Source organism: Bacillus rossius (genome assembly GCF_032445375.1).
Source record: "Bacillus rossius redtenbacheri isolate Brsri chromosome 4 unlocalized genomic scaffold, Brsri_v3 Brsri_v3_scf4_2, whole genome shotgun sequence".
Taxonomy (NCBI): domain Eukaryota; kingdom Metazoa; phylum Arthropoda; class Insecta; order Phasmatodea; family Bacillidae; genus Bacillus; species Bacillus rossius.
Window position 1 is genome coordinate 27407362 of NW_026962011.1, and position 25074 is coordinate 27432435.

The 25074-nt window shown below is 35.1% G+C and overlaps 2 protein-coding genes across 5 annotated transcripts in view; one reads left to right on the top strand and one right to left on the bottom strand.

The window, feature by feature from the left end:
* LOC134542401 (uncharacterized) overlaps positions 1-25074 on the bottom strand; it is a 64064-nt gene that overhangs the window by 18968 nt on the left and 20022 nt on the right. Inside the window, exon 1 of one of the 4 annotated variants that reach the window (XM_063386604.1) lies at positions 23708-23784. The exons of 1 other annotated variant lie outside the window; for it this stretch is intronic. In XM_063386604.1, the coding sequence (XP_063242674.1) occupies positions 23708-23737 (30 nt within the window). In that variant the 5' untranslated portion in view covers positions 23738-23784. Of the gene's footprint in view, positions 1-23707; positions 23785-25074 lie in introns of those variants that run through there. 2 more of the 4 variants (XM_063386605.1, XM_063386607.1) reach the window with 2 other exon arrangements.
* LOC134542400 (dynein regulatory complex subunit 7) overlaps positions 20754-25074 on the top strand; it is a 73825-nt gene continuing 69504 nt past the window's right edge. The window contains exons 1-2 of the mRNA XM_063386603.1: positions 20754-20919; positions 24479-24626. Of these exons, the coding sequence (XP_063242673.1) occupies positions 20885-20919; positions 24479-24626 (183 nt within the window). The 5' untranslated portion in view covers positions 20754-20884. The remainder of the gene's footprint in view (positions 20920-24478; positions 24627-25074) is intronic.

The window sequence follows — 25074 nt, forward strand, 5'->3', positions numbered from 1 at the left end:
AGGGAAGTTGTATTTACAATTTACTTTACTGTCTTACTTCCATCTTCTATGTTATACACATGGAGTAGACTAATAGTTGTGTTTTTTGGTACGCTTATCTCCAAGGTATACATATCTCTTCGGCGTTACGCGATCATTAAGCCAGTGATGAGCGTAACTATAGGATATATGATTATTAGGTATAGGAAACAATCTTTTTGACTAAGGTAGCAGATCAAAAAATATATGCTAGTTTGCGATCGCTTAATTATGCTATTGCGCAAGTAAGCGAGAGAGAGTATGCAATTATTCAAGTGTGTAAGTGTAAAGTATGCAATATGCAAGTATGGAATTGTGTAAGTATGCAAGTGTGCAAATAGGCAAGTGTGCAAGTATGTAAGTGTGCAACTATGCAAGTGTGCAAGTATGCTGCGTCATTTCTACCATTACCCTGCCTTCGCATGCAATCGGAATTTGCGTAACGCTCGAAAATTGCAGCCCCTCAGCAAAGAGGTTACACTTCAAAAATTAAATATTGGCCAATCATCCATATCACTGTGATATTGATGATTCAGTAGTTTATAAAGGAGAATTCTAACTTTTTTTTTATGCGTTTGAAGTACCCAGTACCGTCGAACTAAAAGCTAAACGACAGTTTGGGAAAAGTAAATTCATTCGTGTGCGGTACTAAAAAGAAACCCACCAGTTCTTCACTCCTGGCATGTCTTCATTTAGGTGTCTTGTCGCAATAGAGGACGCAAACACTTCAGATACATTATGCTGTAACTTCAATAATAACTCGAAGTTGATGCACCAAGACCGTTATCGGGGGCCCGGAAGACTGCCATACTGGAAAACTACGATAATGACAGAATTCCGCCTGGCCTCTTCGAAAAAGGCGAAAACTTACCATAACGGAAAACTGCGATAATAACACGGTATTCTGCCATTTTTTTTTATACACTCCATGGAATGAGTACAGAAGCAATGCTCTCGAATGAGAGTACCTATAGAATACTCGGTAGGTAGCGCTGTCAACCCTCTACCTGTATCACAGGTTAACTTTAAAGCCTACAGATAACGCTTCTGACTGTCATAGTTGCAATCACAAATCATTGCATAGATCACGCACTAGTAGAAACAAATGTTTCCAAAAATGCCATGTAGACCCGGAAAATTCGCGGGTTCAATGACCTCCAGGATAGACTCCAAAATCCTCTACACACTCGGGCAAATGCCAACTGTTCATTGGCTGCTGACTTGTGAGTCGTCTCGACTGGGTGGCCTGTGATTCGACACTTCTATGAGTGAGGGTCTCTAATTGGCCCTCAGTCCTCCAGATTAACAGTGAACCAATGACAGAAGCAGCACTAAGGTATAATTATTTGAATTTTAGCATAACACGAATTGAACCCGCGAATTTTCCGGGTCTCTAGTTATAGGGAGAAGCAATGTATTCTTATTGTGTGTGTGTATATATATATATATATATATATATATATATATATAATATATATAGTTATTTCCATTATGACACTTTTCCTCCTGTTTGACGGGAGACGACGGAAAAGCATCATAATGGAAAACTGCCATAACTAAAAAGCACAAAGGGGAATTCTGCCAAAATTTCTTATACATTCTACGGAATGAGGAAAACGGCCTTACTCGTAAAATATGAATGTAGCTAGCGTAATAGAATTTACATTTTTTACACTGGAATAATTAAAATAAATGTAGATCATTATTTAATGAGTGCAAATCCAACGCAAATATTCAAGGGTTTTCTTATGTAATGTTTTCATTATTAGGGTGATAGAACACAAAAAATCTCAGATATGAAGGTTTTTAAAATCCATATTAAATTATTTAAAGTCTACAAAATGTATTTTGAAGATGCTGAAATGGAAGGAAATTATTTTTGTGTAGTGTAGTTTGTTGGCATAGGTCAAGCAGCACAGGCGATCTAGGGGAGACGAAGGCTCGTACATCGAATGTTGATGGGCTATGCACAGGCTTGCAGTCTTTCAAAAATAAACTCTGCTAAAATCTAAGTCTTTTTATATTGTAAATAAAAAATATAACCATGCGTAGCATATTATTCTGCTTCATTAAAACTGACAAATCAAATTGAAATTCAGTTTTTTGTACCTTACAGCACCTATAAACGAATTATGACACATAAAATAACATTAACACAAGACATACACTGATAAATAGCAATAACTTTGCGACAAAACATGAAACAACACAACACACAGATAGACAAAGATGGATAAAGTTAATGTTAACTAATTGGTTACTTTAGTTTTCACAAAAATCTTAAACAGAAACTAAAATGGTGTGTACAAAATAAATATGTAGATTACAAAAGTTTTAAAAAAAAGTTTTACTTAAGTTTTTTACCATGAATGTTTTTAGATTATTCAAAAAGAATTATATTTTTTTTACACATATTATAGTTACTAATGGTTTTAAAAGTGTCACTAATTCTGTAATTGCAAGTTGGAACTCTTAATCCAAACCGAGTTATTATGTCTGAACCAACAAAAATGGTAATAAAATGTAAATAATAAAAAGTGCATCACTGATAAAACGTCCAATAAATAGAACATGCAAATAGTTTATATATGAATGTAGCATTTTCAAAATAATTTAAATGCCCGAATTTTTTAAATATTAATTTAAGAACCTTTTTCCGCATACTTTCAGTTCTTTTATATTAAAAATTAGTTTATGCGGAGAAAGTTATAAATTTAATAAGACCTAAAGATCTTCATGTGTTGCTAATAGTATTATCTACATGTCAGTGGAAAAAAAGCTTGGCATCCAATATAACTCGAAGGTCTTAAAAGAGAACACCACGTTTAATGTCATTACTTACTATGTGATAATTCTGATTAATTGAATTAGTTTTTTTACTAAATATTATAGAATAAATGCTATTGTAATTCAGAGACGTTTGTTAACTAGGAAATCAGATATGTACTGCTGAAATATCTTGCTGAATATTTTAACAAACATATTTCCCAAATATATTTCTTTTTCATTAGCATCTATTTTTGATCAATTCTTATTACAGTTTAAATTATAAAAAGAGTAGTTGAGATAAATTACTACTTTGCGGAACACCTAATACCATGAAATTGCATGATGTGCAAATTTGACTGAAAAGCGTCTATTTGATTGACGAGGCCTAAAATTGATATTTTTTTTAATCATAAGATTGTGTTGGAAAGTATCAGAGGCTTTGCTCATGTTGAAATAAATATAATATTTTATTTATATCTGGTGTTATACTGGTACACACACATATATAATACGCGTGTGTGCTAAAGATGATCTTCCTGACAATGTGATTTTTCAGAAATAATATTTTTAGGAATAAAATTCATTTGCCTATAAATATTTTTTTTCTCGAAAACTTCTAAAATAATACATAACAAAGATATTGGTCAATAGTTTGTGACTAAAATATAATTGTCAATAATACTTTAAGAAAATATATACCGATAAACGGTTGAACACACAACATCGGTATACAACCACTCACTGACTGATACGCACTTTAAAAAAAACGTAGTCAGTAGTAAAATATCGGAAATGGGCTATTCCTCTAGTAAACATATGTAACAATTATTTAAAGGCTTTCGTAAATTAATATTCTGAAATGTTTGCACTTAACCAGCTCATTTGAGTATTTCTAAATGATTTCTTAGCCTAATTTCACAACTACTTAATCAATAAAACATAAACAGCAAACGTGAATAGTTCTCAAGTAAAGGATAACAAATATTCCGTATTCACAGTTCTCAGGTTGGAAATGTCGTGAAAGATTTTATCTATTCTTAATGACAATTGTTTTTCTTTAGATCTATATGTTAAACTAAACTTATAGTGGTGTTACGAAACGTAAGCAAGGCCGCGGCGCGCCGGAGCTGGCAGGCGGCTCCACATGGCCACTGACGTCACGCTGCCGCCGCAACGTGAGACGTGCCGCGCGCGCCAGGTAGATTACAAGGGTCGCCGCTTCCCCTCCCTCCAGCCCTCCACTGCCCGCGCGGCGCTCTGCCTTTGACACGTTAACATGACACCTGACAGCTGCGGAGTTACGCGAGCCGCCGACGCGTGTTTCGAGAGAATTCTGCCATCGCGTCGAGTCGGCGCGAAATTACGCGACTGGCCCCAACCGCGCTCGTGAAGTCTAGAAGGGCGCCTGGGCCTATATGAGCCCAGGACGCCGGCCTCTGAGTCAATCAGTCAGTCAGTCAGTGAGGAGTCGGGAGTTTTCCCGCGGCGGAGTTTCCGGGCGATAGTGCCACGCATGCGGCGGAGCGGCGACATCCCTGGATGAAGGTTCCAGGGCGGAGAGTTCAGTTCCGGGCGATAGTGTCACGGGTGCGGCGGAGTACCGGGGCGAGAGAGTCTGCGCGAGAGTGCTGCGTGTGCAGCGAAGTTCCAAGCGAAGCTTCGAGCGGATCCTCGGCGGCGGCGGAGTGCGGCGTCGAAGTCCCGCGAGGGAGGTCCACGAGGGGTGCTGCGGCGAGAGTTGCGCCAGAGATGCGGCCCAGCGAGGTGTGCGGTGTGTAAAAACTGAGTGACTGGGGAATGAACACTTTTAAGTGTAATCGATTATTAGGCATTTTTAGAAGATTATTTGTTAGTGACGTATTTATTGGAATTCAATAAAACTGTGCGGTAATAAAATCTTGGGTTATCCATTTACGAACCCGGGATTTTCCCACACGACGATTTATTATATTTTCGTTTTTAATAAATCGTAACAGTGGTTTTCTCAGCACATGCTAAAAACATAATGCCGGAATGACAATATCCTGCGACAGCCACGACACGACAAAAACAACACCACAGCCATTAAGAATCAAGGTTGTAGTGAAGTCAGCCCACGAAAATTGAACCCCAACAGCCCATCAGAAACACAATGTGGGTATTATTAATGATGTAGAAATGTAAACATATTTTTTTGTGGAGTCATTCATGCTTAAGTTTATTTTATCGCTCTTTTGATGGACATGACGTAAAATAAAATCAATTGAATTGCCACCTCAGTACTATAGATGGCTATACACCTGACGGTGACAAGCTGTCATGGCATTTTTAACATATGATATAAATGATGCAATATTTTACTTACTTAACCGTCGGTTGTCAGGGAATTGTGATTTTCAGTCACTAGATTGCATTTCATTTCAACTAGTAACCTGGAGTTAACACATGAATTAGAATCACAAGACTTTGTATACTGCTTATTTCTACAAATTCTTTCTAATATAACAGACATAATTTACTCATGTCGTTCGAGTATTAGGACTGTAGGTTGTGTTTTAACTTTTGGTAGTTTTACATTATGGCACTTTTCCGTCGCCCCCAGGCGGAATTATTTAATTATGGTAGTTTTCCAGTTTGGCAGTCTTCCTTCTTACCAAATAGTGCATCAAAATAAATGCCCAGAAAACTGAAGATATTTTATAAGACAACAGACAAGGGATTACCGGGCCAAAAAACTCAGTCCAATGTGCGGGTGTATGTGATGTGATGCGAGTGGTGTGAGTGATTGCAGTGGTATAAGTGACGCGAGTGATGTGATTCGAGTGGCGTGAGTAACAATGTTTTGTACTGAGAAGGTTATGATTGGTATCGTTGGTATCCATTTTTATCACAAAAACAGTAAATATACCAGGTATAGTTTGTTATGCATCTGTGTACATTATATGCAAAATATTAAATTAATTTTTTTCATACTAAGTATGCATGTTTTATTAGTGTACTAGCTGCCCGACCCGGCTTCGCACGGCTATACTAATGAAAAAAATTAAGCCACATCTCCCATTTACAGTAATGGTAAATAAAAAAAATTCAGTGAAAATTTATTACAATGCTGTATAATGTACCGGAGAGAAAATGAATAGCACCGATGGTTTCCCGACTCGTGCACGCAACGTACAACTGATGTACCCGTACTTCGCTACGGCAGTCTACAGGCAGATCACTCTTGCGCCGCTCATTATACATGCCCCTCCTTGTGGGTACGCCACTGCAGCGCGATGCCCGTTGCTATGGAGACGCAGAAGGCATGAACAATGCAAAATCCTGTTCTCATGCAGACAAAGTACCCACTGTTGCCTGGTTTTAACCACCCATGGGATCTAATTTTCGGAAAATGTCATCCTGCGTAACATAAGAAACATTACTGTGAAGTTTCAAGTCTGTAAAAAATATATACTTGAAAAAAAAGGCAATAAAAAACCAATTAAACACAGAGAGAGGAAAAAAACAATAGTTTAGGTTTGCGATTTAAAGTGATAAAAAGTATTTAAATACTAATTGAACTCTTATGAGGGTACTGATTGCTTCGTTGTTAATATCACACGGGTGTTTTTTACTTGTATGGGAAAATTAAGAAAGATAAGGCATCTAGTGCATGGCAACAATGAAAATAGGCAATAGGAAATAAACTTCTAGCGACTGCGGCATTGTCAACACACACTACCTACGTGTACTGCATGTTGTATCTAACCCCCTCCAACGCATTTGATTCTAAATTGGACTTTCAGTAAGGATCCCTAATGTTATTGATAATATAATATAGCCTATAGCCTTCCTCGATAAATGTACTATCCAACACTGAAAGAATTTTTCAAATCGGACCAGTGGTTCCTGAGATTACCGCGTTAAAACAAACAAGCTCTTCAGCTTTATAATATTAGTATATATTTAATTAAATAATCTAGTGTTAAGTTTCAATAGCCACACAAAGGATGAAAATAGACATACTTAACTACAATTGTGTAACAATTTTAATTTACAATAATTCAAATTTTTTTCAATCGGAACACCGTGTGGTCTGTGGCTTCCTCACCACACCACTATACTTACTTTTACTGATGTATTACCTAATTACAATAAATATTGTAGTCCAATAAAATATAATGATGACTAATTAAATTTAAAATTAGGTAATTAGTTATAAACACAACCGTTTTCATATGCTAGGATAATGCTTAAAACTATACGAGTAAACATTGACATATATAATACAGCTATAGACCAGGGTCAATAATTTTTGAAACAAAAAAAATAATAGTAGGATGAAACCCGTTAAAAAAGGTCGAGAAAATAACAAAAATGAAAGGAAAAATAATTTACGGGCGATCTGAGGTCGGGAAGTAGAAGGGGGTGAGTTTTTAAGGGTAAAAAACGGTGTATCTCGATTTCCGGCAAAACTACAAGTCCTATGAAAAAAAATTAAATGACACAGTTGTAGGTGATAAAGAGACCTACAACTTTTGTGATTACACTTTTTTCACATAACCTAAAAATTTATGTGAAAAATTGAAATAATCAAGTTTTTGGTTTTTTATTTTTATCTTATGCAAAAAAAATTCTAATCGCGAAATTTGGTGAAAACTTGCCTTTTTATGTCCTAAAGACACTGAAATCTTTTTGATTTGAAATATTTATTTTTTCACCTTATTTCGACTTAATATCGAAAAAACACCCTAATTTTCAATCGAAAATTCTCGCGTCAAAATATCAGCTTTTTAAAAAAGATCGGAGAGTTTTTTGTTCGTTGATATCTCTTCTTTCTGATAATGTAAAAAAATATATACATTACTATGGTAAATGTTCTCAGAAAATGCAAAGAAAAGAAAAAAACTCGAATCCGAATTTTTTTTAATCACTATGTACAATTTTGAGCTATTTAGTAAAATTTACACTTTAATTACTTGAAAAACGTAAGATTCTATGTTACATTGATAAACAAAAAAATTACAAATCCATTAACAATAAAGATTGCAAGAAACATGCGAAAATAGTTGTTCTAAATATTAAAGATAGGATTTAAAGGGGGGGATTTCAATTAAAAAATGTGATTGCTGCAATTTTTTTAGTCAAAAAGTTGATTTGTTAAATTCTAATTACCTTTATGCCATAGAAAATCTCATAATATATGAATATAAATGTAAATCGTAATATTGAATTTAGATACTTTATACTGATTATTTTTATTCATAATAATATTTTAAAATGCATTAATCTTCTTATTTATAAATCTTATCTTGAACCCTAATCACTTATCCATTACTTTTTGTCTCTTCGGTGGCATTTCTTCATCGTTAGATTCGACAAACCTTCCCGATTCTAGTAGATCGAAATCTTCAAGACCATCACCGTCTTCGTATCCAATATTATTTTTAGTCTGAATTGGTCCTTCATCCACAATTTCATCTGAATCACTAACTTCCTCGTAGGTTTTTTCTTCCACATTGGTGCATTTTTCAGAACCATGACAATTTGAGCAAAAATTTGTGCATTTTAAGCCATGTTTTCGGCAGCCACATTTTAAACTGTTACATCCAGTTTCACAGCTGCAGCAAATAGTTTTGAGCAATATTTCCGGAATTAACTCCTTCTCTGTAAATTTGGGCATAATCCCACGTTGATGTTGCTTCCAGCCCCAATCTGTTGCTGTCAGTGCGTTACCTAGCCAAGTTTGAAGTTGATAATATGCCCTGTAACAATGTTGTTCTGCTGCAACTTCTGTGGGTAACTCAGGTAGGCTATATAATTTATCTTAAAATAGCAATAAATAGGCATCTATGCACATGATTTAAATAATATTGTCGCGGGTTGAAATTTTGCAGGGTTGTTGAAATCAAATTTAGGGACTTTACTGACGGGACTCTGGGCTGGCTGCTCTGTTCACTCGTCAGCGCAAGTGGCGTGACCAAGTAATTGGGGCACGGGGCCGGCGCGGCGCGCTGCGGGCTTGCAGAATTTTGTTTGTTTGTTTGGCCGCACGCTGGCGCAGCCACGGGCCGCAGTTACTGGGGCGCGCTGTCGTAACAAGCCGCGCGGTGTGGCCTGCACATTGGGGTAGAGGGGGGGTAGTCTTCCCAGATGTTCTAGTTAGTTGTTTAGTAAATTTGACTTCAATAACGAGCTTTTGTTATGGTAGGCGCGGCAGGGCGCGCGAATTTAAGCGCAAGTGATTGGTGACTCGGGGCTCACTCAGGCGGAGGCTATGCGTCTCACCTGTGGTCACGAGTTGTTAGTTCGTTCGTGATGTAGGAATTCAGGCTCACTCAGGCGGAGGCTATGCGTCTCACCTGTGGTCACGAGTTGTTAGTTCGTTCGTGATGTAGGAATTCAAGCTTTCGGGCGGAAGCTATGGTCGACGCCAGAGGCCACGAGTCGTTTAATTTAAGTTAGGTCATAATGTAGTCGTCAAGCTTTCGGGCGGAGGCTATGGCCCTCGTCAGGGGTCACGCGTCATAGTTTTTAAAATGTAATGTTCGTTCGGGATTTCAAGGGCAGGAGAGGCCCCTACGTTATTTTTTTAAAGTAATCGATCAAGAAAGGCTTTTCGGAAAATGTGAGTATGGACTTATCTTTGTTTTAATTTTAAGTATTAATTATGATTTGAGGTATTCGGAAGGACTAGGGAAGTGTTTAGTGAAGTTCTCTCATTCTCTCTCTTGTAAGGTCGTTCAATCGTTAAGGAAGTAAAGAGATTATTGTTTTAAATTGTAATCCCGCTATTTAAATGTTCTTTAAAATGATGTTGAGTATTTGACTTTAAGAATAAAATAATTTTAATTAAGTATTATGTTATTTTGCAAAATCTCCTTAGTTCAGCTCTCACCAGACATCCTGTACGGGATGACGAACCTATGATCCTAGGTACAGTAAAGTATTTTATGAAGTTAAGACTAGTTGATGCCAAGCGAGTTGTTTCTATGTAAAGAGCTACGATTCTCTCCCCCCTCTGAAGGTGGATCGTGACAGAAATGGTAGAGTTCGCCGGATAGGTTCTATTTCTGGAGAGAGAGAGAGGTAGATTTTTATGTTTATTATTAAGTTAGTTTCAGCTTCTGATAGCAGGTTATTAAGAGTTTACTTGAGGAGAGGATTACGGAATTTTAGTCTATAGTGGAGGAAGTCTTTGAGATTTTTTTTTTGACGTAACAGATGTTTATTTGAGGATACTTGTAAGGATAAAGTTTATAGTGATAAGTTGTTTTAAGTCGTTGAATTTATTGTAGATTTATATCGGGGATTATTACGTGAGGAGAATACGTTATAAGTTAAATGCTTATTAGAGATAATGCAAGTGGTTTAATTTAATTGAAGTTCATTTTAAGATTGTAGGTTAAGAGAATTATAATTTAAAATAAAGTTTTTTGTCGTAAATAGGAATTATTTTCAAGAGAAGTTTGTTTTGTTTTCGTGCGCGTAGGAGACGAGACGTACGAATTAAATCAGTCGAGGGAAGGATAAACGTTAGAAAGGAATTAAAGAGAAAACGAGAGTTTATGTAAAAGAGAGTTATAGAATTTATAGTGATGTTTTGTTTTAATTAGAAAAATGTTGAGAGTTGTTTCAGAACGACACGTCAGTGGACGTGGCAGAGTGAACACGTGACGGGGAGGTGCTGAGACCTAGCGGAGAACGGAGGAACCGCAAGCGAGGGTTGGCGCACCTGATGGAATTCGGTGACGTCACGGGCTCATACGGAGACGTGGACAGGCCGTGACCTTGTTTTGATCAGCTGTACGGTAACTTAGCGATAAGAAAATAGACTATTGGTTAAATAAATTTAAATTTAAGTGTGTTTTAGGAGAAGAGGAACTTTCAGTATGTAAGTAATTTAATTTAAGAAGTGTATGATGTATAGGCTAGAAGTGTTTCGTTGTAAGTTGTTTATGTTTTTGTTAGTTAAATTCTACCTCGGTTTTAAAAATATTTTTTTGGGATTTGTAAACATTATTAAGGAGGTACACTATAAAATCGATAAGCATTAAGAAAACTGGGAAGGCTAGATTTTGTGTGTAGAGGGAATTTACTCCAAAAGAACAGAGAGACAAAATTAATGTTTTCATTAGGGCGAGGGACCCTAAGGTGAGGCGTTGTGTCCCTGGGAAGAAAGGGAATTGTAGCGCAGACCATAGGAGATGGGCTGACTACGGAATTAAGGGTCAGGAGAATCCTGAGAGTTGTGAGTAGTTTGGGGCAGGAGTTCCCCATGGTAGTACCGAAGTGGCTATCCTGTATGGGATAGGGTACCATTTCAATGAAGTTTGTTGGTGGGGTTAGAGCCCCCTGTGTAGTGGGCCTATAGCAGATAGGCACTACAGTGAAATTTTTGGTTATTTTGTGAGGTAAATTCCCTGGAGGTTAAGTAAGATTGGATTCAGTTAGGAAGGAGGGAAATGAGAAACATTGCTGTAGAGAGTTAGTGTACTTGCCTAATGTGAAATTGAATTTTACTAAATTAATTTAGGAGAAAGTTTTGTTCGGTAAATAAATAATAATGGAAGATAGCTAGATAATTAATTAATTTTTTTTGAGTAAGGTGTTTTAAGTAATGAAATAAAATAAGGTGAAGTAATTTGAATAATTGGGGAGGAGTTTCTTTAAGAGTTTAGATAATTGTTTTTGAATTTATTGAGATATTCAGCCAGTGAAGTTTGAGTGTGAGAGATACAGTGAGATTTTAAGGAAATCGGTTGTTTATTAATTAGGACAAATGAGATTTTATGATTAAGAGTCAGTAAGCATAGTTAAAATTTACGACATGATATTTGTTGACAGTTTACAGTTATTAAGGAGAAAACAGAGTAATCTATTTATTTTTATTTTAATGGTTTGAAGATAAGATTATGAATTTTTTTTTGGAAGTTTCTTTGGCATGTTGGAATAATTTTTTTTGATTTTTAGAATTTACAGAGAAAATTTAATTGATTTACATTAGTTTGGAAGTATGGAGGTTTAGTGTTCGATTAGCCCTAACTTGATGGTCGGATCCCAAAAGAATGCCGTAAAACCGATAGCCAATTGAGAGGAATGCGGTAGGCGCTTGTGTAGAGAGGGGTTGTGGGAAAACTCCTTGGGACTGATGGCAGATCAGGGGCCCTAAATAGTGTGTGATGCTGTAAAACCAGTGCAGGGAAAGCCTGGTATGCTTAAATTTTTGGGCACAGGTTAGGTAAACCTGGGGTTCCATGGGATTTAGTCATGTTAGCTGCTGTGAGACATTAAGATTTCCAGGCTCCATAGTAAATTCAATGTAAATTTTTGTTTTCTTAAAATAATAAATTTGTTTTTAATTTTTTTGAGATATTTGATTTGGAACAGTGAATACAGACCCCGAGGAATAAGAGTTGTCATGCTGTGAGAGGAGAAGGTGGTAGGCCTAAAAGGGTACAGGCACCACAGAGGTTATTTGTATTGCATAATTTAAATATAAGGAAACTTGAGAATTTGAAATTTTGTTGTTGGTTTGTACACCCATAAGAAGAGTATAGGCAGAATTTTTATTGTTATGAGATGTCTAATTTAATTGAAAAGAAGAAAGTTTAAAGATGCAAGGTAACATTATTATTGTAATAATTGAAAGAGATTAAGAGGTAGAGAGAAATAGGCAGTTTTTGTTTGTAAGTACTAAAGTTTACATATAGAAATTTAGTAACTAAGAATGAATAATAAGTTAAGTCTAGTGTAAAAGTTTTTTTTAAGTTTGTTAAGTTAAGAGTCACAAGTAAATTTTTTTTTAGAGAGAATGTCTTTGATAGGAAGTATTAGAAACTTATGGGAATTTTAGGGTAACATAAATAATGTAGGTAATGAATAATAAATAGATGGTAGGTCTTAAGTTAGGATTAACATTTGAAGCAGAATTTAATTAAGAAGAAGGAAAATAAATAGGCCTAATGAAAAGAACAAAAAAGGATTTTATGGTAAAGCATTTTTTTTAAGTAATAAACAATGAATAATAATGTTGTTTCAGGGTAATGTGTACTAATAATACAATTTTTTTTTTAGGACCAAAGAACAGGAATTATGTAATTTAAATTAACATGTATTTTTGAAACTGTTACAGATTCCTTAAGATGAGCTGAGCAGCAGTCCAGTTTACAAGATGACAAGAGTTCGAGAGACAAGATACAAGATCACTGAAACAAGAGCCAAGACTGAAGATTCAAGAGAAGAGAAAGCTGGCAGCCATGGACTTACAAGTGGAGATTAATAAGGTCATGTAAAGTTTTATTTTTTTTTATGGAAGACAGTAACTGGAGTTTTTTTTTGTTATAAACATTATTTACAGAACTTTTTAGGTTATAGTAATGTAATGGAACTAGTGAGTTGTGGTAGCTGTCAAAAAGAACTAATACCTTAAGTTTAATTTTTAAAGTTAATTTTCTTAATTTACAGAGGGATTAGTAGTTTTTTTTAAACCTTATTTAGGTTGGAATTTAAATACAATAGCTTATTATAAATGTGTACGAACAGTTCAAGTTCACAGTACTGATAGGTAGGTCAGATGATCTTATTGATTTTGATGATTTGTTGTTTTGAGTTGATTTTTAAGTGTTGTGAATTAGACAATGAAATAGTTCTGAAAACTTAAATTATTTCAAGCTAAGAAATAGTAAAGTTAATTGTAACTCAAAGGACACCAGAATTTAATTTTTTTTTTGAATTAGTAATGTTTGAAAATTTTATACTTTACAAGAAAGGTTATAAACAAACAGATCGGATGGAACAAGGATGCAGTAAATCACAATTTCATTTAGAATTATTGATTAGCTTTTGAGGTTATGAAGTAAAAGTAATTATAGTTTAAAAGTTTGAATAAAAAAAAAATGTTTTTTTTTATTTGTTTGAAATAGAAAGTTTAAAAGTTAATTAGTCATGATCTAGGTGGGTGATGGGGTGGGAATTGGCCACTCTTTTTCCCTATAACCTCCCTAACATGGCCTTCTATTACAACTAACAGAAATAAAGAAGAAGAAAAATGAAGAATTATTAGTTAGAATGTTTCTTTCATGAAGATACCTGATGAACTTTTACTGTTTGGAAGAATAGAAGCAAGATTAATCAGATGTTTTACTCAGAAGAAGAAGAAGAAGAAGATAAAGCAGTTTTATGACTCGACAAGCCAGAGATTGGTGTTTCCCCTCTGCGCTTCTATTGACTACGTTGTTTACTCTCATGGGATAGCTGGTTCGGCACCATGGAGAGAGATTGGTGGGCATTGTGGTTGCCCCCAGAAGAAAAGAAGAGTAGAAGAGGTTATGGGTGGGTCATGTGAACTGACCTTCAACCCAGTTACTTCGTGGGGACTATTTGCTGTATAGAGAAGATCAAGACTCAAGAGTTAGGGAAAATCATTGGAGGTCATGTTTCCCTTCCTTAAGTTTTTCCTATCAAATTATTTGCCTGATTAGATTATGCTAAGGGTGGGATACTTTATGTTAGCAGTTGAATTAATTAATTTTATTTTTTTGTGTGTTTGCATCCTTGCCCATCGATTGCAGTTTAGTAGTTAGTTTTGTATTTGTCAGGCGTGATGGTAATGCCTGTTGATGATGTTTCAGAATTGTAATCTGTTCGTGATGAGGATGGCACAACTCCGAAGCAGATGTGGGGAGAAGTTGTGAGCTGCCCTGGAAGCCAGTCCAGTAGCTGTTGGAGTTGAGTGGTGTTTGCTGATGGCCAGCCCAGGGAGCTACTCTTCTCGACAACACTGACTTCGAGGAGTTGCACCAACCTTCACGAGATAAGAGTTTAATTAATTGAAACACTGTAAGGACACTTAATTTTTTTTGAAGAACGAAAGAAGTATGGTATTAAACGGAAACCGAAAAAAAAAAATAATAATAATTATCAAGAATTTGCACATTGTTTAACGAATACTGAGAAACTAAGAACAGTAATTTAATTTGTAAAGAGAGCTTCACTAACAGAACAATTTTTTTAGAATTGAGAACTCGAGCCTCTGAAGGTTCCTGTGAGAACAAACCAGATAAAAGTTTTACATTTAATTTTATGAATACTTGTTGTTTTAAAATAAATCTTATGCAGAATCTAGATGTATGTTCAGACAGCAAGGAACTAAGAAAATTATTATTTTTGTGAAATGAGGAATTTATAGTTATGGTTTAATGGAAAAAGACAATTTGTAATTTTGAGGTAGCTCGATGGGGCTCGAGCTCTGTGAGGGGAGGGTTATGTCGCGGGTTGAAATTTTGCAGGGTTGTTGAAATCAAATTTAGGGACTTTACTGACGGGACTCTGGGCTGGCTGCTCTGTTCACTCGTCAGCGCAAGTGGCGTGACCAAGTAATTGGGGCACGGGGCCGGCGCGGCGCGCTGCGGGCTTGCAGAATTTTGTTTGTTTGTTTGGCCGCACGCTGGCGCAGCCACGGGCCGCAGTTACTGGGGCGCGCTGTCGTAACAAGCCGCGCGGTGTGGCCTGCACATTGGGGTAGAGGGGGGGTAGTCTTCCCAGATGTTCTAGTTAGTTGTTTAGTAAATTTGACTTCAATAACGAGCTTTTGTTATGGTAGGCGCGGCAGGGCGCGCGAATTTAAGCGCAAGTGATTGGTGACTCGGGGCTCACTCAGGCGGAGGCTATGCGTCTCACCTGTGGTCTCGAGTTGTTAGTTCGTTCGTGATGTAGGAATTCAGGCTCACTCAGGCGGAGGCTATGCGTCTCACCTGTGGTCACGAGTTGTTAGTTCGTTCGTGATGTAGGAATTCAAGCTTTCGGGCGGAAGCTATGGTCGACGCCAGAGGCCACGAGTCGTTTAATTTAAGTTAGGTCATAATGTAGTCGTCAAGCTTTCGGGCGGAGGCTATGGCCCTCGTCAGGGGTCACGCGTCATAGTTTTTAAAATGTAATGTTCGTTCGGGATTTCAAGGGCAGGAGAGGCCCCTACGTTATTTTTTTAAAGTAATCGATCAAGAAAGGCTTTTCGGAAAATGTGAGTATGGACTTATCTTTGTTTTAATTTTAAGTATTAATTATGATTTGAGGTATTCGGAAGGACTAGGGAAGTGTTTAGTGAAGTTCTCTCATTCTCTCTCTTGTAAGGTCGTTCAATCGTTAAGGAAGTAAAGAGATTATTGTTTTAAATTGTAATCCCGCTATTTAAATGTTCTTTAAAATGATGTTGAGTATTTGACTTTAAGAATAAAATAATTTTAATTAAGTATTATGTTATTTTGCAAAATCTCCTTAGTTCAGCTCTCACCAGACATCCTGTACGGGATGACGAACCTATGATCCTAGGTACAGTAAAGTATTTTATGAAGTTAAACTAGTTGATGCCAAGCGAGTTGTTTCTATGTAAAGAGCTACGATTCTCTCCCCCCTCTGAAGGTGGATCGTGACAATATTCTACAACTTTCTCAAAATATTGTAGATGTCTTATTAAATATTAACTTATTTGGTTGTTAATTATAGTAGTATATTTCGATTTGTATTTTTTTGTTTATCAATGTAACATAATATCTTACGTTTTTCAAGTAATTAAAGTGTAAATTTTACTAAATAGCTCAAAATTGTACATTGTGATTTTAAAAAAATCGGATTCTAGTTTTTTTTCTTTTCTTTGCATTTTTTGAGAACATTCACCATAGTAATGTATATATATTTTTTACATTATCAGAAAGAAGATATTTCAACGAACAAAGAACTCTCCGACCTTTTTTAAAAAGCTGATATTTTGACGCGAGAATTTTCGATTGAAAATTAGGGTGTTTTTTTCGATATTAAGTCGAAATAAGGTGAAAAAATAAATATTTCAAATCAAAAAAATTACAGTGTCTTTAGGACATAAAAAGGCAAGTTTTCACCAAATTTCGCGATTAGAATTTTTTTTTTGCATAAGATAAAAATAAAAAACCAAAAACTTGATTATTTCAATTTTTCACATAAATTTTTAGGTTATGTGAAAAAAGTGTAATCACAAAAGTTGTAGGCCTCTTTATTACCTACAACTTTGTCATTTAATATTTTTCCATAGGACTTGTAGTTTTGCCGGAAATCGTGATATACCGTTTTTTACCCTTAAAAACTCACCCCCTTCCACTTCCCGACCTCAGATCGACCGTAAATTATTTTTTCTTTCATTTTTGTTATATTCTCGACCTTTTTTAACGGGTTTCATCCTACTATAATTTTTTTTCACTTTTTACCATTTTCAAAATTATCGACCCTGGTCTACTAGCTATATAAGAAGATGTAGCTAACATCAATCATAATAATTGGTGAGGCCTATAAAATTCAAATCTTAACAATAAAGAGGCTATTGTTTATAAATTACTTTGCAATAAAACCGAAGTATATCTAAAAGCTTTATCTTTAATAGAAATTTATTGTGTTTATTTGTAACGTCTATACACAAATTATTTCTCGAATAGTAACATGTGCTGTCGTTTACCATTGTTCAAATTTATTTTATCTTTGCGTTTACATGAATGTGCCCAAATTTGAGCTAGATCCTCATTTTTGGGGAAACAATAATACTTTATTTCGTTCCCTTTCCATCTTCTTTCGTGATTAGGGCAACCATATACCGCACAATCTGGAATTTTTACTTTTCAAGTATTCAAATTTCCGTTCGATACCATGCTAATCCAGCGCCAATATCGTCACCAACGTGACGTATGTGCGCAGAACGAGAAATAAATGTCCGTGGATCTGACAGACTTGTATATTAATTAGGCCGTGGTTGCCAGGAAAAAAAGTTATCACGTTAGCGGCAAGCGTTACAGCAACTATTTGGTTATAGTGATTTGACACAGTATCAAAACTGCAGTTTTAACAAATTGATTTGAAAAGAAAAGTTGATGGAGCAGAAGAACAAAGAACTCTTTTAATTAAAAGTCTACCTATAGTGTGCCGAAACATAGGCCCAGATCGTTTGTTTATATTTACGTTTGCAAACATTTAATTTAATATTGTGAATCATTACAAAACAGTATCGAGTGTCAATGTTATTTGATTATAAACAGAAAACATCTATCAATGTGAATGGGATCTATGACTGTGGTCCGAGGGGAAGCCTACAACTCATATAGTTTCGGTTCCCTGCAAGAAATTCCGAAGATTTCCGAAGTTTTGCGTTTTGGTATTAACGCCACTTCAGCCGCTAAATCAGAAGTTTCCAATGGAAACATGGTTGTGACTGACCTAATATAACCCTTCGATTTTTTTAATTTCAATTTTTGAGAGAAATCCGAAGTTGCCGAACGTGGTAGGGAACCGAAACTATGTGAGTTGTAGGCTTCCCTGGTCCGAGTCGTTTGCAACAATACATTTAAAAACTTATTTTTTATTACAACATTTAATAACACTTATTTTTCCTTGGTTAAGTTTTATTTTGAAAAACATTTAATATTTCGGTTATTGTTGTAATTGTGTGTAATTGCTTTGGACTTAAAGTTTAAATCTTACGATTCGTACGGGCCAATAGGAATGCGCCACATGGACGTTTTTGAACGGGCTGGCAACGATCGAAAGAATGCTCGGGACTTTTTGAAGACCGAAGGTAGCTCGAAGTTTGAGCCAATAAAGTTTGCTAAATAAATATAAAAATTGAAAGTAAATAGGATGGTGTGTATTTATGACACAAGTAGATGTGCAAAGCTACGTGTGTAGAAAATGTTTTAGGGAAACATGTAAAATTTTTTTAATTGTGGATAGAAATTGCGATTGTCGCCGATACCGTAAGTCACGCAATTGTGGCGCTTGTTAATTTACCTAATTGTCACCGCTACCCAAAACACACATCTGATTTTTATGACCTAATAGACAAATGAACTTTCATTGCCTAAATAACTTAATAGAAATTCGTGACATAATTTTTATAAACATTAATTTTTTTTTAAATTTATTACAAACTTCATTATCTCGTCTAACCCCAGGTGTCTTGTTTTTAAAGTTATCTGCTCACCCTGAACTAGGTAGCCGGCGCATTATAAATAGACTAACCAGTTAAAATAAAACTTTCAAGTGGTGAAAATATTTGGTGAAATAAAATCAATCAGGACTAACGAACTTTTGGTTTATGTGTGTGCCCTACATACCTCCGGAAATTACGAATTTAAGGATGATCTGTTAAGCTAATCTACCTCTGCCACAGTTTTTATTCTGAAATCCAAACTGCCTGATTGTTGTACTAAAGTTGAATTTATTTATGTGGGATATTTGTCTAACAGTGAGGGATAAAGTTATTAAAAATATTTGCAGTTTTCGAAACAACATAACTACATTTAATAAGAAAAATGGAAAATTATGGTATAAGAGGTATTGCCATTAAACTACTCTCATCATACTTAAAAAATCGAAAGCAAAGGGTTTACCTAAAAGAAGATACTATGGAAGTAACATCATATTGGGATACAATTAAAACTGGAGTTCCACAAGGAAGTATACTTGGGCCGCTACTCTTTCTTCTGTACATAAATGACCTTCCTTCTCAAAAAATAAATGGAAAGATGATACTCTTTGCTGATGATACAAATATTGTTTTAACAGCCCCGAATAACACCGAATTAAATGCATTAGCCGTAAACACTCTAGATAACATGGAATCTTGGTTTAAAGAAAACAGACTAAAACTAAATCTGAATAAAACAAACTTCCTACACTTCAAGAGAAACACAGTGTTCAATCCCACACACACTTCTTACACTTATAACGGTCAACTAATAGAGGAAAAAAATTCAACACAATTTTTAGGTTTTGAAATAGACACCCACCTAAACTGGCACTCGCATATACACAACACTGTTAAAAGACTAACCCGTGCTTGTTATGGTCTTAGGGTGATTCGAATGTTATTGTCTAAAGACTATGTAAGATCTGCATATTTTGCAAATTTTCATTCCATTATGAGTTACGGCATGGAACTTTGGGGACACACAGCAGAAGGAAACAGAATATTTAAGCTTCAGAAAAAAGCAATTCGACTAATTTCCTTTTCGAAACCATCATCATCCTGTAGACACCTATTTCAAGATCTCAAAATTATACCTTTTTACTGTCAATATTTTATCCAGCTAATGATTTTAATGAAAGATAACATACATCTACACAAAACAAATAGTGACATACACCCGTATCAAACAAGAACTACACTCAACCTCAGAATACCATCTCACTCCACCAGCCAATATGCCAAAAACTGTAATTATGTGGGAATCTGCTTATATAATAGTCTACCTCGGCATGTTAAAAATATTAATAATAAAAAATTGTTTGCAATAGAGTTAAAAAAAATAGCTGAAAAACAGTTTTTTTATTCTTTCAAAGATGTAGAAGACTTTATAAAAATAAAAAATAATAGCAAAGATTTTATAGGGTAAATTCAATCCCACTTGCAATGTATGTTAACTTATAAGTAAAATGTAATTGTATATTATTATTATTATTTTTTTTTGTGAAATTGTATATTTTTGTGTTTTTGTTTTTTGTGAAATTATATATTTTGTGCTTTTGTTTTTTGTGAAATTGTATATTTTGTTTGTTTTTTTTGTGAAACTTTATATGTATATATATATATATATATATTTTATTTTTCCTATATGTACTTGACATGTATCATACCCCAGAAATGGGGTCAAAGGATATGAAAATAAATAAATAAATAAATAAATAAAAAACATAGTGTGTTTTTATTTGTCTACTGCCATTATTGTACCATGTTATTATGTGGTTTAAAATTGATTGTCACCAATACCTCAATTGAAAGTAATAATAAAATGATATAGTCCAATAATAATGTAAAACTAGAATAGAAAAAAAATCCTATTTGTATATTAACTAAACTAAATTTTTTAAACATATTTAAACATCAACCATTATATTTAAAAATTAATCTAATATTTTTATTTATATATGCCTATTTTAATACAATACATTATTTTACGTTCAAATTTTGAACGAATTAGTCCGTTTGTCCAGTAAAAAAATACATTTACAAAGGTTTTGTTGGCACAGTTGGCTGCACTTCACTCCTTTGTTTATAAACAAATCAAAAATATGTGACAAAACAAACTACCGACTTTGTTTTCTTCTTGTATAAAATTGTACAATGGTACAGGAAGTTGAAGAAGATGTGTCCAAAAGGTACACCTTACATTAAATTTACACATACTTTCTTTTACAAAATTATGTTATGTTATTGTGAAGCTTACCCAAAATATAAGAAAAATTCGAAACAAAAGTGTGGTTTTTTTTTTTGTGCTGCCTAAGTGTGCTTATTACTTTAAAATTCAAATTTTTTGCTTTTATTTCTACTGGAGTTTATTTGTACTTTTTTTATACGCGCCTTAGCTTCTTGGTGCTCTAGCGGAGTGTAATGTCAAGGAGTGAGGGACATACGAAAAAAAAAAATCAAACAAATTCTGAAGATTTATTTGTTTTGTTTCTGACATTTTTCTATCATTTTGTAAAATGTCATTGTGATTTTTTTAATACTTAAATGATAATTTAACATTTTCATGGTTGGTTATGGTAGGTACATTAACATTAACAAGAGAGGCGAGGGGGCTGGGGGACTCTGGGAGACAGTTCGGTCAAAGGGTCGTGTAGAGCATAGAAAACAGTGGGGGATAGTGTAGAGGGAGGAGGGATCATGGGTGGAAGATTCAGAGAGTGTGGAGAAAAACGGAAAAAGGAAGGCAAATATTCCTGGCGAGGTCAGGGTGGGAGTGGAATATGATTATGAAAATAGTTAGTGAGACTAGGTTTAAAAAAATAATGTAAAATTATGTGCTCAGTTTGTTAAGTTAGGTTAGCTACATTAAAAATTACTGTGAAAAAAGTGTGGATGGTTTGTTAGTACAGTTACATGTTGTATAGATAATTTCTAACATACTGTTGACATTATTATAGTATCAAAAATTGTTGCTTATTAAGTATGGATGGGGGCAATATCTTACGTTGCGGCTTTTCAGGACATTAATAATAAGATTCATAAAATACTTTTTTTAAATACTACTGTTGTATTTACCCTTAAAAACCCACTTTGATAAATTCCTGCTGGTTTTGGAGAAATCACAGTTTATAGCTTACATCACAGTACCTGTGCATGGACCTGGCCGCCGCTATATTTTTCTCTCCCAAGTGGGTCTGTGTGTTTGTGTGTTGGAGACTTTAGTCAAAATGTGAGGACAGTCGATGAGGGTAGGTCAGATTCCTTAAAAATACTTCAAACATTATGGACAGTTGGTTAGATTAGTATAGCTACATTAAAAATACTGTAATATGTTTTTAATGGTTGCTTAGGAATTACCACTAGCGTTGCAACCAATGCATACCAGTTCATTCCGAGGCCTGAATAGTTTTGAAAATCTCAGAAGTTCACAATTCACACAAACAACTTAAGTAGCACATATAGGATCAAACCATGCATGAAAGATGTCCATATCATCTTTCATAGACTTAAGTGTCAGAGAAATTATAGAACTGTCGAGCTACAATTAAAATACTTTAAAATAGTGTGGATGGTTGATTAGGTTAGGTTAGCCTCATTAACAATTCTGTGAAATCGTGTGAACAGTTGGTTAGATCAGGATGGATACATCTCACATTGCTAATTCCTAAACAATCATTAAAAATATGTTACAGTATTTGTGATGTAGCTGTACTAACCGAATTAATTGTCCACAATGTTTTAAAGTATTTTTAATGTAGCTAACCTAACCTAATTGACCATTCTCATGATTTGACTAAAGTTCTCCAAAACACACACGCAGACCCACACAAAAATGCAGAAAATGACAGCAATTGCATCAGTGCAGAGTTATTTTAATGTAAGCATTAAACTGTGATTTCTCACAAACCAGTAGGAATTTAGAAATGTTATTTTCAGGTTAAATACAGAAACATTGTTAGTGTTTGAAAGAAGGTATTTTCAAACTTTTATTATTTTATTTATGGAAAAGTCATGATGAAAGAATATTACCCTCAAATGAAAAAAAAAAGTCTTTTTCTGTGCCTTGTACTCTCGCATCCGTTCACTGGCACTTTTTGGTGCTTCTTTTGGCTGTTTATTCCCACGTTGCCTTTGATAATACCCCTTATTTGCTTTTCTTAAATTATTTTTAGGCATGATGTTAAATTATGCTCTCCAGCTGAATAAAATGAAGAAACAAAAAAACACTCCAATCGAACATAAATTACATTTATAAAGCTAACCTCTTAAGTCTATATGTCTTTAAATTTTCAATTACACTATTCACATAAAAATACTCATAAAATGAAAATAAGATAAAAGAAGTATGGTAGCGTCAATCGTTAGTCGTCACGAAAACCGAGGAGTAGACAAACAATTTCAACATTATGAGAATTCCGTAGCATCACTGCTGCATCATTTCTACCTCTCCCCTGCTGTCTATCCTTTGGTCCATAACAATCAGCATATAGCATGCTACGCTACACCTATCCCTCCCCTTTTTTCCCTTTCACGCTAGTGCATGCGTTGGAGTGGCGTAACCGCTGACGCACTCTCCTCCTCTACCGGTTCCCACACCATGTAGCTAACTGTTCCCCTCATATGATCAGAATTTTCGTGATGTTCAAAAATTGTAGCCCTCTCAGCAAAGAAGTTTCACTTCAAAAGTGTGGATAGTTTGTTAGGATAGTTTCATGTTATATTTGTAATTCCTAACAAACTGTTAATAATAGTTTACATGCAGATTATTTAACCAACCAATCACAGGATTTTACAGTATTAAATGTATTAAACTTAACCTAAGTGATAGTTAAAAAAATTAAAAAATTCATTTTTTTGTATCCTCTTTAACGATTACCCATCTACTTGAAATGAGGAATAAAATACTTTGTTCAAAAAAACCCGTAGGCATACCATAGCATTACATAGCATGAATTTTTTAAGTAAAGTTGGACTCACAATAATTAGTCTTGTATGTCCATTTCCCATTCGTCAGTCAATCACGTGATCTCAAGCCAACCAGAAGGCCTAAAAAATTACTTCCGTCCATCTAAAGTTCACAAGCTTAACTTCTGATGGATGGGTGGATGAAATTTTAACCTCAAAAATGTAACAAGGTATTGGAGGTAACTATATATAAGTGTATGTATTTATTTACTAGGTATCTTAAAAGATTTTGAAGTTTGTTTACTTGTTTAGCTGCTCCTGTTAAATTTTAACTTATGTTTAATTTCATTTTAATATTTTATGTTTGATATAAAAATTGATGGAGATGTGGAAGTGTAATTTATTATGTATGGTAAAGCTGAAAATTTATTTAAAAAAAACCATCAGAGTTGAAAAAAATTATTTTAATGGTTTATTAATGATTCTAACTTTCATGAATGTCAATCTAATGTACGTATTCAAATTAAATTTTCATCACTATTTAATCCTTTAAGTCTGTTAGTAACATCAAAGGAAAAGTATTTGACTGAGGTGCACGCAGTTCACTGTGAATCGCTATGCTTGTTGACGGGCGGATGGCAAACGGATGGACATGTTGGATCATTGAGAGTCTAGTTTTAAGTAACCATAGACCTAATAATAAATGGTCATCATGGCGATAAATTATGTGATCATCACATGCAGTTGTGGGGCGGAGGGAGCTGGCGTGGAGCAGCAAACCTCACCCGTTGCAGCCATGGTGCTGTCGGAAACGGTAGTTGGGAGCGGCGGTGGCTGTTGCAGGGAGCAGTGGCCAGCGTCGTACTGCGCCCACACGGACAGAGAGCTGCTGCTGCTGTCGTGCGCGGAGGACCTGAGGCGCAGACACCACGAGCAGCGTCCCGCGAGGCGACCCTTGTTGCTGGTGCCCAGGAACGAGTGTGGGGAGCCGGTCAGTGCCACTGCCTGTCCTCGGCTCCGACGGACTCAGATGTAGAACTGGAGGGTGTCACATACAGTTTGATTGCCTGATGGCGAGTAGAGAGAGGCTGCATTGGTAGTTTGGTTTGCAATGCACACAAACCTACTAAAAATTTGTCAAAACAAGTATTTTGTAGAGCTGGAATGTGTTGCTGGAATAATTATACAACACAATTTGTTGAAGAAGTTACTATGGTAATATTAAACGTACTTTCTTATTTTACTTATTTAAATAGTGAAGTTTGTCGTAACACTGGCAAGTAAGTTGAACAACCAAAACATGCACAAAACATAAAATAAATAAAGACATTGGTGATTATAACTGTGGTTTACTGCCTCTTACACAATAGTAAAGATTATCTCTTAATTAAACCGTGCAAAAAAAATAATGTTACTACAATTATTTAGGCTGTTGGGAA